Raw genomic sequence first — 18,654 nt, forward strand, 5'->3', positions numbered from 1 at the left:
CGCCCCGGATTGGCCTCGCCGCGCATGGTTCTCGGACGTGGCTTGGATGATGGCGGATGCCCCATGGCCTCTTCCCGACAGAGAAGATCTACTGTCTCAGGGCCCGCTCTTCCACCGGAATTTACAGTCGCTCTTTTTAACGGCGTGGGTGTTGAAACCGCCATCCTGAAGAAGAGGGGGTTCTCGGATTCAGTGGTTAGAACCATGATTAGAGCGAGGAAGCCGGCTTCCTCCCAGATTTACTATCGTACCTGGAAGGCCTTCCTTGCCTTTTGTGAGAACTCGGGTTTCCCTCCCCTTCGTTTTTCCATTCCGATGGTGCTCTCGTTTCTTCAGTCCGGACTCGAGATGGGACTGTCGCTGAGTTCCCTGAAGGGTCAAGTTTCGGCTCTGGCTGTCTTTTTTCAGAAGTCCCTTGCTCTCCTGGGTCCTGTGAGGACCTTTCTTCAGAGGGTGGCGCATTCGGTCCCTCCGTACGTCCCCCCTTTACCTCCTTGGGATCTCAATTTGGTTCTGCGCGCCCTGCAGACGGCCCCCATTCGAGCCTCTGAGGGAGGTCTCCCTGACCATTCTCACCTGGAAAGTGGTCTTTCTTGTGGCCATAACTTCCATCAGGCGGGTATCGGAGCTGGCCGCACTTTCCTGCCAGGAGCCTTTTCTGGTTGTTCACCAGGATAAGGTGGTGCTCCGTCCGGTTCCCTCCTTTTTGCCCAAGGTGGTCTCTCCCTTCCACCTTAACGAGGATCTTGTCCTGCCTTCCTTTTGTCGCTCTCCGGCAAACCCCAAGGAACGCGCTCTCCATTCCCTGCATGACGTCCGGGCCCTGAAGGTGTATCTGACTGCTACCGCCTCAGTCCGCCATTCAGACTCCCTCTTTGTGATTCCCGAGGGACCTCGTAAGGGTCTGGCGGCCTCCAAGGTCACTGTGGCGCGATGGATCCGCTCGACTATCTCCGCGGCTTATCACGCTCACGGTAGGGTTCCCCCGGCTCGGATTACCGCTCACTCCACTAGGGCGGTGGGAGCTTCCTGGGCAAGTCGTAATCGTGCCTCTGCGTCTCAGCTGTGTAAGGCGGCCACCTGGTCGCCCTTGCATACTTTTACGAAGTTTTATCAGTTGCATTCGCTGGCTTCGGCTGATGCTGTCTTTGGCCGCAGGGTTTTGCAGGCTGTGGTTTCTGTTTGACCGTTGGACGTTCCTCCTGGTGGTGCTGATGTTTTTTCCTACCCCATGGACTGCTTTGGGACGTCCCATCTTCTGTGTCCCCCAATGGAATGTACGAGAAAAGGAGATTTTTTGTGAAACTCACCTGTAAAATCTTTTTCTCATCTTTTCCATTGGGGGACACAGCTCCCACCCATTCTGCCTGTTGCAGGAGGGGTTCAGTTCAGTTCTGTTTGTGGTTGGACCTCACGGGTTTTGGTCCGGTGGCTTCCATTATTTTTTCTTTCTCCTTCTCCTACTGCTTTTTCAACGCCTGAGTTCCTCCTGGTGGAGCCTGGGGGTATAGCCCGAGGAGGAGGAGCTCTCTTTTGTATTTGCATAGTGTCCCTCCTACTAATACCTCTAAACTATACCCATGGTCTGTGTCCCCCAATGGAAAAGACGAGAAAAAGATTTTACAGGTGAGTTTCACAAAAAAATCTCCTTTTTTTCACTTGACCTTTATTAAAAATATGGAGCCCTTTTTTCTGTACATAGCTGAGATGCTTTACTAGCAGCTTCTGGATTTTCTCTGTTGCTCCCCAACTGATGGGCTCCTTATCTCTGATCTCTGACATTATAAACACTCATTATAACTCAGTTCTTATCTTACTGAGAAGAATGTGGCTTAAATGAGTGTTTATGACCTCTAGTTTATAGATAAGGTTTATTAGATGACCGGCACAAAGTTAAAGCGAAAGTACCAGTCACACAATTAGAAAAACAGTTAACCCTTTATTAAAGGCCAATTGAAAATATGATTTTTAGCCAGAAATGAGTACAATGCAATCATAAACAAAAACTGCCTCCGAAGGTGTATATAGCCTTTAACAAAATTTTATCTCTGCCCAAAACAACAAAAAAAATTCTAAAATCCATATGATTTGCTGTGTTACAAACAGAAAATATTGGCATCTTAATGATGATTTTTCTGGAGAAAAAGGATACATTGTACAGGGAATATGTAATAACGGTACATATTGTCAGGGCATTGTCACCTAGCTAACTTCAAATAGTTCTGGGTTATATACAGTACAGACCAAAAGTTTGGACACACCTTCTCATTCAAAGAGTTTTCTTTATTTTCATGACTATGAAGGCATCAAAACTATGAATTAACACATGTGGAATTATATACATAACAAACAAGTGTGAAACAACTGAAAATATGTCATATTCTAGGTTCTTCAAAGTAGCCACCTTTTGCTTTGATTACTGCTTTGCAGACTCTTGGCATTCTCTTGATGAGCTTCAAGAGGTAGTCACCTGAAATGGTCTTCCAACAGTCTTGAAGGAGTTCCCAGAGATGCTTAGCACTTGTTGGCCCTTTTGCCTTCACTCTGCGGTCCAGCTCACCCCAAACCATCTCGATTGGGTTCAGGTCCGGTGACTGTGGAGGCCAGGTCATCTGGCGCAGCACCCCATCACTCTCCTTCATGGTCAAATAGCCCTTACTTACAAAGTTTTCCCAATTTTTCAGCTGACTGACTGACATTCATTTCTTAAAGTAATGATGGCCACTTGTTTTTCTTTACTTAGCTGCTTTTTTCTTGCCATAATACAAATTCTAACAGTCTATTCAGTAGGACTATCAGCTGTGTATCCACCTGACTTCTCCTCAACGCCACTGATGGTCCCAACCCCATTTATAAGGCAAGAAATCCCACTTATTAAACCTGTGAAATCCCACAGGGCACACCTGTGAAGTGAAAACCATTTCAGGGGACTACCTACTAGAGAGGGGTCATTGATCCAGGGAGTTATTCTGATTGCATGATTGGAGTCGGGAAGGAATTTTTTATTCCCCTAAAGTGGAGAAAATTGGCTTCTACCTCACAGGGTTTTTTGCCTTCCTCTGGATCAACTTGCAGGATAACAGGCCGAACTGGATGGACAAATGTCTTTTTTCGGCCTTATGTACTATGTTACTATGTTACCTCTTGAAGCTCATCAAGAGAATGCCAAGAGTGTGCAAAGTAGTAATCAAAGCAAAAGGTGGCTACTTTGAAGAACCTAGAATATGACATATTTTCAGTTGTTTCACACTTGTTTGTTATGTATATAATTCCACATGTGTTAATTCATAGTTTTGATGCCTTCAGTGTGAATCTACAATTTTCATAGTCATGAAAATAAAGAAAACTCTTTGAATGAGAAGGTGTGTCCAAACTTTTGGTCTGTACTGTACATGTGACCCTGTTTTTGCATATTAAATCCTTACTTATACAGTATGTTTTCTGTGACTGTTCTCTTTCACTTCCCAAAAAATGTATCTAGCATGATGCAGTAGGCAGGGTAGAGGGGAGTGCAACTGCAGTGTCTCTCTCTCTGTGTCTGTGAGACTGCATGCTGCGAGAGGAGGAGTAGATGTTGGGAAACTCCTGGTTGGCTTAAAGTGCTGAACACAACACTAGCATCACATCGGGGAGAGTGAACCCACTTAGCAGAGAGTGGAGAGAGAAAATATGCATTGTGAATAAGTTTACAGCAGGTTTGAAGAATAGCCAAAAAACAATACATGGTAGCTGCACTGTTTAACCTGTTTAAGGGCGGGTTCACAATGGCATTAGGGAATTCCGTTATAGGTTCTGTTATAACAGAGTTACGGAATTCCCTAACGCTAATGCGAACCCGCCCTTAGGGTCCATTCACACATCCGCAATTCCATTCCTCATTTTGCGGAAACTGAATTGCGGACCCATACATTTCTATGGGACTGCACGATGTGCGGCCCCGATCCAGAATTGCGGACCCGCACTTCCGGGTCCGCAATTCCGATTCTGAAAAAAATAGAACATGTCCTATTCTTGTCCGCAATAGCGGACAAGAATAGGCATATTCTCTTAGTGCCGGCAATGTGCGGTCCGCAAAATGCGGAACGCACATTGCCGCTGTCCGTGTTTTGCGGATCCGCAAAAGACACACGGATGTGTGAATGGACCCTAAGACTGTTTTAAGTTGTAAATGTTCGACACTGGTTTAAAAATGACCTGGGGTCATGAGAAGACAGAAATGATTTATAAATGCTTCTGTCTTCTCTTTTGCCGCCTAGGGTTATTTTAGTAGCCCACAAAATAAAAATGTAGGGCCGTTAAACCTTCACAGACTCAAAATCCATAACCAGGGTCTGGTCATTTAGGACAAAAACTCTCTGGTTGTTAAAGAGTTAATATCTGTCGACAACTGCCGTTTGTAATTTATAGTTAAACATGGGAACACGTTAAATTAATTTCTTTATGCCCGTCTATGAAGTCATTAGGTGTTTGTCCCTGACTTCCCCAGACTCTTGTACAAGGCCATCGATTCCAACGGGGAAAATGTCGGCCCCATCTACAACAACAGAGTGGAAATCTCCATCTTCTTCATCATCTATATCATCATCATTGCTTTCTTCATGATGAACATATTCGTGGGTTTCGTTATCGTCACATTTCAAGAACAGGGAGAGAAGGAATACAAGAACTGTGAGCTGGACAAGAACCAGGTAATGTATTCTGAATATTTTTGCTCAGAGCACATTCATGAACCTGCCATATACATCCAGAAGCTTAAAATGTAAGGCTACTTTCACATTAGCGTTTTTTGCAGATCCATCATGGATCTGCAAAAACGCTTTCTTTACCATAATACAACGGCATGCATCTGTCATGAACGGATCCGGTTGTATTATGTCTTCTATAGCAATGACGGATCCGTTTTCTATTGTGTCAGAGAAAACTGATCCATCCCCATTGACTTACATGGATCTTCGAGAGTAACAGACAGAACGCGGGCAACATCTGTATGCTGTCCATTTAAATATTGTTTATTTTTAGTAGCCAGAACACTGACAAATTTAATGTCACTCTTCTGAAGACAACCTTAAAGGGGTTCTCCGGGACCCCAGGTAAATCAGCAACTATTTCTGGCTCACCATATGCTTTACCTTTCTAAAACACAGTTCTTACCTGTTTTGCAGTGTTTCTCCAATCCCAAAGCTGGGCACATGACCCTGCTAAACTGGTTTTCTCCACTTGCTTCTCCACTTAGTGGTGAATGGCTCCAGTGGGACCAGAGCGCTGGTGTCCTGGTATTGAGCTGGTGCTCCCCCCACCCTCCCGCAGATGTATGTGTGGGGGCTGAACCAGTAGTCCATGAATACCAGGACTCCAGAGCATGGGCACATTGCTAAAATTTACCAAAATTTTTAAAAACCTTTCTTATATCAGGCGGTTGACCCCTATATGCAATAGAATAGTATAGTCTATGTAGTAGTTTTGTGTAGTGTTTTCACTGCTGAACTGAAACATGGCATCAGTCCTGTGATACTTCAAATAATATAATCCCTGACATTCACTAAATCAGGGGGTCAGCACACAGGATACAATCATGTGATAAGTAAATAGGTGGAATAATTGTTATTGTGGTTATTACAGTAACTGCATTACTGTGTGTACTTACATGGCTGCCTGTCTGTAGGTGATTTGTAAAATGGCCATCTGATGCTGTAAAATGGCTGCCTGTCTCTACGTGATGTTGTCATGTTGCTATTAAAGTTTAGTGTAAATAAATAAACATACACAGACCTGCTTTTTACACAGACACTGACCGACATGATGAGATGCTGCTGCAGGTAATAATACAGTATATACCGTATATGTTCTCCTCCCCAGTACACTACTATTCACCTGTTAGAAAAAACAGGTCACATGATACTTTGGAGGGTCACATGACTGACGCCATGTTTAATCCTATCCATCTCTCTTATGGATGCATTTTACAGGACTAAAATGGGCCGTAATGTTTAGGGAAAGGCTACTGTATGGATATAAAAAATAGTCTGTGAGCAAAATTTTAAATAGATGTATATTAGAAAATTGTTCAACATCCTATTCTCTAAATAAATCAATGTAACCATTAAAACCGGAATACCTCTTGGGCTTCGCAGTGTTTGAACCAGGGTCTCTCTCATCAGTTTCTTCTGCCCTCGGATCGGGCAGCCATAAACCTGGTGACAGATTTCCTTTACTATCAGTGTGCAGTGTATGTTTTTTATATGACTTGTGTAACACAATCTCACCGATCACCACCTGCAGCGACAGTGTGTGGAGTATGCACTGAAAGCCCGTCCTCTCAGAAGATACATCCCCAAGAACCCCTACCAGTACAAGTTTTGGTATGTCGTCAACTCCACTGGGTTTGAGTACATCATGTTTGTTCTCATCATGCTGAATACACTGTGCTTGGCTATGCAGGTACGTAACTGGGGAAGGTTCTTTTGGTGCCAGTTGATTTGTAAATGGTGAATTCACTGAATCACAGGTTCAGGTTGACTCGGTAATAGAGTAGGGCGGCAGAAATGAAATACCCTGTCACTTCTCCGCAGGTGGCGGGATGCAGGCAATGTTTGTGGTGGTCTGGATTCTGTCAGTTTGGACATCAGAATTACTGTGTCACTGTCAGCCAAACATGTCCCTAACATAAGATTTACCTTGTCTAAGAAAAAGCACATAGGAGATATGCAAGAATATGATATTTCACATGATGCAAACATATCTTCATATCTGAGGGAATATATTGTACATGAAGCCGTTTTGGCAGACTTAAAGGTGTTTCTACAGGAATTCCTAAAATAAAATTACTGAAAATACTTAAATATCACTTTATAATAAATACATTCCCAAATACATTTCATTAGTTATAATGGCTCGTTTTGTCTAGGAAGCGATCATTAGGCAAAATAAAATGGCTGCCGCCCTATTAGTCCACACAAGACCTGTCCTAATCACTCAGCAGGACAAGTTACTGGAGAGCACTGAGGTAAAGAGCTGCCTCATCCTCATCTCTGCTCTACTTGTCAGGGATTATGATCCTGAATACAGATGATAAGATCTTCAGCTGAATCTCTGTAGGAATGGAGTTCATGAGGAGACAGAGAGGAGGTGGGGGGTGGATAATGAGCAGCAGTTCTTGTATAAAGTCTCCATTACCACAGTCTGTCCTGTCTGTCCTCTCTGTACTTTGCATCTCCTCATGAACTCCGTTCCTACAGAGATTCAGGTAAAGTTCTTATCAACTTTATTCAGAATTATAATCCCTGACAAGCAGAGCACAAAGGAGGATGAGGCAGCTCTTCAGGTCAGTGCTCTGAAGTAACTTGTCCTGATGTGTGATTAGGACAGGCTCTGTGTGTACTAATAGAACGGAAGCCATTTTATTTTCCTTGATGATTGCTCCCCAGACAAAACGAGCCATTCTAACTAATGAAAGGTCATTGGGAATATAGTTATAATAAAGTAATATTTAAATAATTTTTATTTTATGAATTCACAGAGAACCCCTTTAAGAAGGCTGCCTTTTAATACATCCATTGGAATAAGATGCACCAAGGTTATTAAGAGGTGCACGCCTCTTAATACTTGTACTGTCAGTGCGCCACAATCTGAAATCTGCAGTACACCAGCTATAGACTGCAGTAGATTTCAGCTATAATCTGGCGTAAATGATGATGAATGTATCAGGACGAGTAGTCCCACCCTTCTGCTGAGCCCTACCCAAGTTTTTGAAAATGGCTGTGAGCGGTGGAAAATGAAAGAAAAAATAATAAAAAATCACAAATTCTCTACAAATTGCCCTTGCGCAAAAATTTCCGACTTTTGTAACCACAAAACTGGTGTACATCTTTGATAAATTCCCCTCTGTGTGCTTGCGCTTTAGTGGATTATCTAAAGACAATTCATTCACCAGCACAATTTGACTGTTTTCCAGCATTACGGACAATCGAAAATCTTTAATGATGTCATGGACGTGATGAATATGGTCTTCACTGCCGTCTTCACTGTAGAAATGGTTTTGAAACTTATAGCTTTCAAACCGAAGGTAAGCGATGAGCACAGAACTGAATATGGCGAATGGGGGAGGGCTAGACTGGTGGATGTCAACACGTTGATGATGATAGCCAGGATTCTTTCACATATCAGCGTTTAGTCAGTGATTTACGTCGGTGATTGTGAGCCAAAACCAGGAATGGAGCCTCCAAAGAGATCAGATATCGTGCAAAGATCTGCACCTGTTCCGTGTTTTTGATCCGCACCTGGTTTTGGCTCACAATCCCTGATGGAAATCACTGACCAAAGGCCTTAGTTGTGATCTAACGTTTCAATATTTACATATTTGGTGGATGAAGCAATAGAAGACTATTCCATCCAACAGCTTTATTCCTGAAGCAGTGGTTCTCTGTCCAAGCGTATTTTCTTGGAAGTGGAAGTATCAGTATAGTACGCTGGTCAAGAGCAGTATATTATAAGCTCACACCCAGAGGCTTACTATGAGAAATGACCTGAAAAGTATTGCACCGTTTCTCTAATAACCCTCTAGAAGATACTGATCCGTGTACACTAGCTCTGCAGACAGCTCACGCTGGGAGATAAAGTAACCAAATGTGGCTGCATGCTATTTCCAGAAACTTATTTAAAGGGGTTATCTGGGAAAAGATAATGATAGGTCATCAGTATCAGATCTGCGGGGCCGACACGCGGCATCCCCCACGATCAGCTGTTAGAAAAGGCCAGGCACTCCATGAGCTCCTCGGCCATGTGACGTCTTCATACATCGGTTACGTGGCCTAGTTCCAGCTCAGTCCCTTTCAAGTCAATAGTCGTGAGCTGCAATACCAAGCACACCTGCTATATGATGTATGGTGCTGGGCATGGAAAGCTGCATCCTTCACCAGAGCTTCAGTGAGCGCAGCGATTCCCTGTAACAGCTGATCGGCGGGGGTGTCGGGACTCGGACCCCTGCTAATGGGATAATGATGACCTATCCTGAGGATAGGTCATCATTATCTTTTCCAGGATAACCCCTTTAATAAGGACTATAATATGTAGCTAGACTACTCACTACTAGTGCCTACACGCCTTCTACAGGTGTCGGCTGAGCAGTCGTGCAGCTGACAGCCACCTCTCCTGGCTCCCCATAGACATGCTTGCCGGGTTTGGCCAAGCATGTATTTTCTGTCGATGGGGATAGAGGAAAAGCTGCAGCGAGACACTTCTGGTGATGGTTTGTCTCCCAGGAGAACAAAAGGATTGGGGCTTAAACTTCAAGCAGCGGTCCGTCTATCCCTAGGCATCATCTGTCAGGAGCTCCCCATACATGTTAGACTGTCAGACCGTCCTGCCGAAAAACGGCCTAAGTCAAAACTAGAGATGAGAGAATTGATTATGAAATTCGAAAATTTTACTCAAACTTTTCAAAAAATTCTGATTTTATTAAGTCCAATTTTTTGTGTGTGTAAGAGAGAGACAGAGAGAGACAGATAGAAACACAGAGAGAGAGAGAGAGATAAAACAGAGAGAGACAGAGATAGAAACAGAGAGAGATAAAACAGCGAGAGACAGAGATAGAAACAGAGAGAGATAAAACAGCGAGAGACAGAGATAGAAACAGAGAGAGAGAGATAAAACAGAGAGAGACAGAGATAGAAACATAGAGACAAAAAGAGAGACACAGAGAAAGAGAGGGAGATAGAAAAGAGGGACTGACAGTGATAGAGTAAGAGAGAGACAGAGAAAGACAGAAAATAGAGTGAGAGAGACAGAGAAAATATAGAGAGAAAACGGAGAGACAGAGATAGAAACAGAGAGACAGAGAGGAAGGGAGAAAGAGAGGGAGACAGAAAAAAGAGACTGACAGAGATAGAATAATAGAAAGAGATGGAAAATAGAGAGACAATCAGAGAGAGAGAGAGGAAAATACTTTTCCAGACAATCAGTGCACATTTGATTAGGGTTGAATTTATGCAGACCCCAATTGAAGTGGTCTGGCAATTTGGCCGAAACGGACCAGAACTGAATTGTAAGAAATCCGCTTATCTCTAGTCAGAACATAGTATAAATTGCCATGTTGAATATGTTTGGGTGCTGATGAACAGCTCACCCATCTAGGAGAAAACCAGCTGGTATATGTAGTAGAGCCTTGAGTGAGCCGGTTTTCTCCTAGGTGGGTGAGATGTTCATCAGCTCCCATAAATGTTCCACAGTCTGAGCAGTCTGCAGAGCTGGTGTGTTACAGAGGGTATTTGTCGAGGTTTTTAGGGTACCAGCCGGTCATTGGGGTATTGTATTAATGAGACGCCCCTTTACTGTGCACTATAAAGATATATGATGACCTTAGACCTACTGTGTATACATCACATTAAAACCACAGCATTACTCAAGGGTGACATTCCCTTTAATAGTAAGTGTTCCATCTCCTCCTGCAACTTTGAAAAGTTCTGTTTTTATAATTGATCATTAATATAAATGATGATGCCCCAGATCAATGGGATTTACAGCAATCTAATACACAGTTCATGGCTGGGAACTCTTAGGCCCCTTTCACACGGGCGAGTATTCCGCGCGGATGCGATGCGTGAGTTGAACGCATTGCACCCGCACTGAATACCGACCCATTCATTTCTATGGGGCTGTTCAGATGAGCGGTGATTTTCACGCATCACTTATGCGTTGCATGAAAATCGCAGCACGCTCTATATTCTGCGTTTTTCACGCAACGCAGGCCCCATAGAAGTGAATGGGGTTGCGTGAAAATCGCAAGCAAGTGCGGATGCGGTGCGATTTTCACGCACGGTTGCTAGGAGACGATCGGGATGGAGACCCGATCATTATTATTTTCCCTTATAACATGGTTATAAGGGAAAATAATAGCATTCTGAATATAGAATGCAAAGTAAAACAGCGCTGGAGGGGTTAAAAAAATAATAATAATAATTTAACTCACCTTAATCCACTTGATCGCGTAGCCGGCATCTCCTTCTGTCTCCTTTGTTGAATAGGACCTGTGGTGAGCATTAAGTACAGTTACAGGACCTTTGATGACGTCACTCCGGTCATCACATGGTACGTCACATGATCTTTTACCATGGTGATGGATCATGTGATGACCGGAGTGACGTCATCAAAGGTCCTGGAATGAATGCTCACCATAGGTCCTGTTCAGCACAGAAGGAGACAGACGAGATGCCAGCAGCGGTGAGTTAAATTATTATTATTTATTTTTTAACCCCTCCAGCGCTATTTTACTATGTATTCTGTATTCAGAATGCTATTATTTTCCCTTATAACCATGTTATAAGGGAAAATAATACAATCTACAGAACATTGATCCCAAGCCCGAACTTCTGTGAAGAGGTTCGGGTTTGGGTACCAAACATGCGCGATTTTTCTCATGCGCGTGCAAAACACATTACAATGTTTTGCACTCGCGCGGAAAAATCGCGGGTGTTCCCGCAACGCACCCGCACATTTTCCCGCAACGCCCGTGTGAAACCAGCCTTAGGAGTCCACTTTGAGACAAAAGAGTTAGGAAATCCTTTTTTATTCAAGTAGCCCTTAAAGGGGTTTTCCTATGACATTTAGGGTTCGGCTACAACGATGTGTGTTGTGTGACACAAAAATACGTGCAACTTCCTGTCGAGTGACTATTTTAGAACTGTGCTTTGGCTTTGAAAATACAGTCAAGTCACAGGTGAGTTGCACGTCGTGTGCTACTTCTATTAAAGGATAACTGTCATATTTTCATCAAAAAATCTATTTTAGCATATGTTACTGCTGCAGCAGCATAATGCATATAGCAATCTTTAGTTTCTTCACTTACCACTGTTTTCCTTGAGTTTCCCCCTTAGTTACAGCTGTTTTGAATCCTACATTATGAGGATCTTCTCAAGATGGCTCCTCTGCCAGTTCTCTGAGGCCAAAACTGCTTTCCCTCAGGTCACATACAAACATGCTGTAGCCAGCAGCTTCCTGCCAGCCAATCAGATTGTATTACTGAGAGACACGCCTCCTCACTCTGAAGCCGCATGCAGCATGCAGTGTGAAGGACCGCCCCTCTGTCTTCCTAGCTGGAGACAGACAATCCCTAGCAATGGTCTTTTAAGGGAGCAGTGGAAAGGGACAGGGGACATTAATGAAAGCTGTTATTATAAGGTAATTACAGATCTTTTGGCAATCATTGACAGACTAACTCTGGTATACATGCCTAGCTCTAATAAAATAGCAAATAAATAAAAATATGACAGTTTCTTAAAAGACAAGTATCTCAATATCCACTCATTGGGGTCTTTAGAACACAAGGACCGAGGGGACTGATATCCGCCTTATATACACATCTGCTCAACCTTAAAATTTCAGTCTTTCCACTGAGTGCAGAATGTAAATGGAGAGGGAATATACCCACATTGACAGATGGTGAGTGGAGTGAGGCCCTTGAAGGTCCGATAACTGTATCCCCGTCCCTTAATAACAGACTGATTCAGCTATTTATTCTGCATAGGTGTTACCTCACCCCTACTAGGCTACATAAAATGGGTAGAAGATCACACACCGGATGCCATAGATGTGCTCAGTTGGGCGCGGATTTTTGGCACCTGATGTGGGACTGTAGTTACATTCAATCATTCTGGAGGGGGGTAGTGGAGCTCATTTCTTCCCTGATCCCAGATACTTTGGCGGTTTGCCCGAAGATCTGTGTCTTGGGAATTCTAGACGAGGATTCGAGACCACACTACACACTCACCTTCATTAGGGAGGCCTTGTTTTTAGCCAGGAAAGCTATTGCTCTTAGGTGGATGGCGGATAGGCCACCCACAATTACTCAATGGAAGACCCTTGTCAATAACATAATTCCCTTTGAGAAGATTATGTATTCCCGTAGAGGATGCTCACAGAAGCACCAAAAGATATGGGGACCCTGGTGCGACTCTCCTCTGACTGCCACGGCAGATCATCTGCACTCTATAACCTGATTGTCTCATTACGTTCTGTTACCTGCTGCGGCAATCCGGATCGATGTTCATTGTAGAGAATAAACCATGTGTCATCATTTTTGGTATGGATGCTTACTGCTAAGTGCACTACTGAAACGTCTTGACCATCAATGACTTAAATAGGACAACCTTTATTGCTGTATTACTCCCAGGCATTGTGATATGTAAGTGATTGTACTTGAATGTGACTGTTTTATTGCATTTCTTGCTTGTTACTTTTCAATAAAGCGAGTTTAAAAAAAAATAAATATGACAGTTATCCTTTAAAGTCAATGGAGGAACAGTCGTGCGAGACTTGCGACGCGCGCCACAAAATCTGAGATGTCTGGATTTGCATTGTGATACCATTGACAAACATTGCATGAACATGTCGCCTTGTAGCTGACCCCTTATTCCCTATTCACATGAGAAGGGATAACTGTCTGATTGGGGGGAGGTCCGATTGCTGGATCATGGGAACAGGGTACCATGTTCCCCCATTTGAGATCCCAGTGGTTGGACCCCACATTGATCAGACACTTATCGCCTATCTTGTGGTTACAAGGTTAGAATTGTTCGTAGTCAAACCCCTTTAAGAATAACCTCGCTGTATGAGACTCACCATTTGACCTTGTATTTATATCATCTGTCAGATTTGTGTGCCCAAAAAAAAACGTTGGCTCGTAAGTGACAAGCGACTGCCGTGTAAACCTCTGCCCAGAAATGCATGACGAGCTGAATTTGCTGTGACTTGTCCATATTACCCCTTGTCAATGGAAATGTCAATGCTGCCTGCAGAATCCATGTTGTCGTCTTCATTTCATCAGTATTGCTGGGAAGTGGCTGAGTGTGCGCCAGAAGATAAAACGCATTCATCCTTTTTCTTTGGCAAATCGGACAAGCCCTTTCATTATTCTCCGTACGGTGGAAACACACAAATGGGGTTATCCAAATAGAGAACCCCATTAACTCCTACTACAAAAAAGTATATTGTTATACACTGGTATATATTCTGTATCTATCGGGACTCAGTCTCTGCACTCTAGGTGTAAAAGGGCATCTGTCAGCAGTTTTGTACTTATGAAACTGGCTGACCTGTTACATGTGCAGCTGAAGGCATCTGTGTTGGTCCCATGTTCATATGGGCCCTCATTGCTGAGAAAAATGATGTTTTAATATATGCTAATGAGCCTCTAGGAGCAACGGGGGCGTTGCCGTTACTCCTAGAGACTCTGCTGTCTCTGCAGCTGCTGCACCCTCTGCACTTTAATTGACAAGGCCAGGCAGGGAAAACATCATTATGCCTGGCCCTGTCAATCAAAGTGCAGAGGGCGTGGCAGTGGCAGAGAGAGCAGAGCCTCTAAGTGTAATGGTAACGCCCCTGTTGCTCCTAGAGGCTCATTTGCATACATTAAAACATCACTTTTCTCAGCAATGCGGCACATATGAACATGGGACCAACACAGATCTTCAGCTGCCGAGCGCACATGTAACAGGTCAGCCAGTGTCAGAGGTACAAAACTGCTGACAGATGCCCTTTTAACTCCCCAGTGAAATCTTTTGTTTTCTCCTGAACCTGTGGTTTATAGGGGCCACCCATTCTAGAGTAGAACGTCCTATACTGGTAACACAGTGTTTTTTTTTACTATGAACACTTTTTTGACATCATCAAGGTTCCCATTTTTCATGTATTAAATAAGGGGCAGAGCTGCAGGGGGAGGAGCGGGCAGCAGCCTGAACCAATTAAGAAGCAGGAGGTGTGTCTCAGACTACATCAGACTCTGCCCTAAAGGACTGAAGCAGTCATGTGCAGGAAATGATATGCAAATCATTACCTTTAGGGCAGAGTCTGACGTAGTCTGAGACACACCTCCTGCTTCTTAATTGGTTCAGGCTGCTGCCCGCTCCTCCCCCTGCAGCTCCGCCCCTTCTGATTGGCTGCAGTGTATAATGCAAACCAGTACAGATTAATAAACCCCCAGTGAGAAAAGGATGAACCTCCGGTAATTACTGCACCTAAACCGCGGAGAGTCCGCCTTGGTGAGGAGGACTCTGGAGGGCTGCTTTAACCTTGCTTCGGCTGGAGGAGCCTCCTATAATTCTAATGTTTTTGGGTTGGCAGTGAACTCAGTCCACTTCCTAGACAATATGGAAGCCATCTGTCCCTCTGTGCTTGTGTGCCCTGTCTCGCAGTCTGGTTTGTCGTGCTTTGTGAAGTGTTAATGTTAACCACCTCCATTTGCCCCTCTGGCCGCTGTGCGCAGGGTTATTTTAGTGATGCCTGGAACACCTTTGATTCACTCATCGTTTTCGGCAGCATAGTAGACGTGGTCCTCAGTGAAGCTGATGTAAGTACTCCCCCTGTGTCTTCTACTATTGTGTCACCGCATGGACAAGTCACCGGCATCTCTAACACTTTTTTTCCTGCTGAGGGTGAAGGATTTCAACTTTTCCTGCTGTCCTTACTTCCCAAGCTTAGACTTTCCTTTTCAGGTCTATTGTTCAATTTTCAGGACAATATGGCGGTCTTCAACATGGCCGTGGACAGAAACAAAGAGCCTCCAGATTTGTTTTTAGGGTCTTCAGATGAGGCATTTATTTGGATCTGAGTCTCAAAGCGAGTTTTGGACCAGGGCATTAGGGGTCTCGGCATAAATAAAGCAAATGTACCTCTGGTGTATAGAGCTGGACCCCTGTGTTTATGGATGCGTTCAACCATGACGCCTGGTCCTCCTGTGTTGGTGTAATGGGTGCCATCATGGTTTAAGACATTCATTGATGCTCCACAGTTTCTGATGGTTGATTTCAGAGAAAGCCTTCAGACGGTGGTAACTCTTCTCTCCACTTATCTCTCTTTTGTCTCGCCCTGTCCTCGCCTGTACTAACAGCACTATTTCACTGATGCTTGGAACACGTTTGATGCCTTAATTGTTGTCGGTAGCGTCGTAGATATTGCTATAACCGAAGTTAATGTAAGTAACTTGTGTAGCTTTATGTCATGCCCCTGTCTTGTGGCCCAGTATGCAATGGGACGTGCACCCTCAGACAACTGTCAGGCAAGCGTTATGGCTGCCTTTTTAAAAAAAGAAGAAATAAGACTTTTTTGTTTGTCTACTATATACAGTATATATATATATATATATATAACATGGATATGACCCCCGCCGATCAGCTGTTTGAGAAGGCACCGGCTCCTGGAGTAGCATTGCAGCCTTCTGGCTGCTTAGTCTAGACCAGGGGTGCCCAACCTGTGGCCCTCCAGCTGTTGAAAAAATTAGTCTACAGCTACCTGGGCACGTTGGGAGTTGTAGTTTTGCAACAGCTGGAGGGCCGCAAGTTGGGCATCCCTGGTCTAGACCATTTGACGTCGCGTTCATCAGTCACATGGCCTAGGCACAGCCCCATTGAAGTGAATAGGACTGATCTGCGATACCAAGCACGGCCGCTATACAATATGAGCAGGGAGAAGGCCGTGGCGCTCCTGTAAGTGCCGGTGCTATCTCAAACAGCTGATTGGTGGGCGTCCCGGGTGTCGGACCGCCACCAATCAGTATAAAAGTCTCAGAAAAGCCCTGGAGGACCTTGTTGTCTGGAGGTGATCATTTCCATGAACTATAGCTTGTATCCGTAGCTAGTAAATATAAGTAGTAGTAGTACCTTTTACCCTGTGGCTAACCACTCGGGCCTGTCACCAATCTTGACACGTATGTTTTAGTAACCACTTGCATTCTCCATGAAATAAAAAAATCTGCAGCCTTTTTTCTTAGAACTGTACGTTGAGCCATTCCTCTGTTATTCCCCTTGCAAATGTATGAATCAATTGATAACTGGGTGTTCCCTTTCGAGAGTGTTTCCCTCCACACAGCGTCAGACTCTGTAGGGACCTATCCCCAACGGTAATGCCCAGCTGTCGATTTAATCCTAATTTCCAGGATGAATAACAGAGGAACAGCATTGTTCTTAGAAGAATTGCTCCAGAATTGTTATTTCATGGAGAATGCAAGTAGTTACTAAAACAGCCATGTCAGGAGGGGTGACAGCTCCTGCTTAAAGCCTGTATGTTATAATGTGTATATATATATATATTTATTTCAGTCCTGGGTCATAAAGTAATCATTTTCAATATCTTGCTTCTTGAGATGGCGCATCCATAGTTTCATAGTCTTTGGGTAACCAACCTTGGTCTGATGAATGGGGTTTTGTCCATCAGGGTGGAGAACGTTCTTGTGAAGCAGCGTTTTCCTTGAGTTCACGTCTTGCATCCGCTCCTACAAATCCTTTCTCTTCTGGATTCTTTCTGCATTTTCCACAAGACTTTTGCTTCAGATTTGCCCTTGATCATTGCTAGCAGCTAGAAGGATGATGGGTGATCACACAAAGAGTGCGCTTGGTCTTGTGCGGGGTTGTAGGTGTTAAATTATTGGGAAATGTATGTTCTGTATGATAAGACTCTATTCACACTCTCAGCTTCCATTCACAATGGGATATTTATCTGCATAATGATGAAATGTACAGAAACCTTTCCATTGTTCCCATTTATTATTATTTTTTTTTGATAAATTGATCAATGGGCCTCTGTGCTGTCAGGTTTCATTGACCTTGCGGGCAAAATGGCTTCAGACACTGCGCTATTCTCCCCAGTAGTACCATTAAAATCAATGAGATTTTGCAGATCCGTGGTTTGTGGACCGGTTGTGTACATGCACAGAAGTGTCCATTATGCCTCTGTGTGCATGTACACAGCCGGTCCACAAACCACGGATCTGCAAAATACGGATACTTTCTCTGCGCAATCCACATTTTTCTCACTCCCGTTACTGGAAATGACTATTCTTGTCTGCAATACGGGCAAGAATAAAACATGTTTCATAGTTTGCGGAATGGACACGCGGACATCCACGCGTTGTCTGTTTTATTTGCAGACCCATAGAATTGAGCGGGTCCCTGTGCAATCTGCAAAAAATATGGATCGGACACAGATACAAACTACAATGTGCTTGAGGCCGTACCTCCAATTATAAAACAGCTTTCTATAGTTGAATAGTTACAAGTGACTATAAGAAACTTTGTAATATGTCTTATTGAAAAACTATGATTCCTGCTGGGCTTCTCAGACTGCTTTACTCCTCTTTCACTTCACCCTAATAGCTCCTATCTCTGTCTCCAGCCTCACACACAAAAGTCCATGGAGAGAGGAGAAGGGTTGAGGAGGAGGAAGCCGCACATGCAGCCTTTGTCTATGGATAACGATTTATGGAATGTATACAGATGTAGTAGAGTTAACACTCATGCTTTATAAGTTATCTAAACTAAATGTGTTATGCAAACACCTTCAATTGCTTTTCAATGGCTTTTTTTTTTTTTCAAGATAACACGATGAGTTAAGAAATTTGAGTTAAGAGTTTGTGTGTTAACCCTGCTACATCTGTACGCAGTTTCCTGGAGTGTAAACATTATCATGCAGTAAATATGATTTTTTTCTTTCTATTTTCAAAGAATTTGGTTATATTTTGTGGTATGCCACTGATTTTTAGATACATAGAAGGAGACGACCATGATTTTTGTTCTCATCTGATCCGCATTTTTTTTGGATCGGATGCAGACCCGTTCACTTCACTGGGGCCGCAAAAGATTACAGACAGCACGCCATGTGTCTGTTCCGCGG

General features: G+C 43.7%; 1 protein-coding gene across 9 annotated transcripts in view; it reads left to right on the forward strand.

The window, feature by feature from the left end:
* The window catches only part of CACNA1D (calcium voltage-gated channel subunit alpha1 D), a 368,921-nt gene that overhangs the window by 276,513 nt on the left and 73,754 nt on the right, over positions 1–18,654 (forward strand). For 5 of the 9 annotated variants that reach the window (XM_040408273.1, XM_040408272.1, XM_040408274.1 and 2 more), the window contains 5 exons: positions 4,487–4,688; positions 6,280–6,438; positions 7,952–8,062; positions 13,643–13,672; positions 15,254–15,337. In XM_040408273.1, coding sequence (XP_040264207.1) covers positions 4,487–4,688; positions 6,280–6,438; positions 7,952–8,062; positions 13,643–13,672; positions 15,254–15,337 — 586 coding nt within the window. The remainder of the gene's footprint in view (positions 1–4,486; positions 4,689–6,279; positions 6,439–7,951; positions 8,063–13,642; positions 13,673–15,253; positions 15,338–18,654) is intronic. The other 4 variants (XM_040408281.1, XM_040408276.1, XM_040408277.1 and 1 more) reach the window with 2 other exon arrangements.

This window comes from Bufo bufo, chromosome 9, assembly GCF_905171765.1.
Source record: "Bufo bufo chromosome 9, aBufBuf1.1, whole genome shotgun sequence".
In the NCBI taxonomy this organism is placed as follows: Eukaryota; Metazoa; Chordata; class Amphibia; order Anura; family Bufonidae; genus Bufo; species Bufo bufo.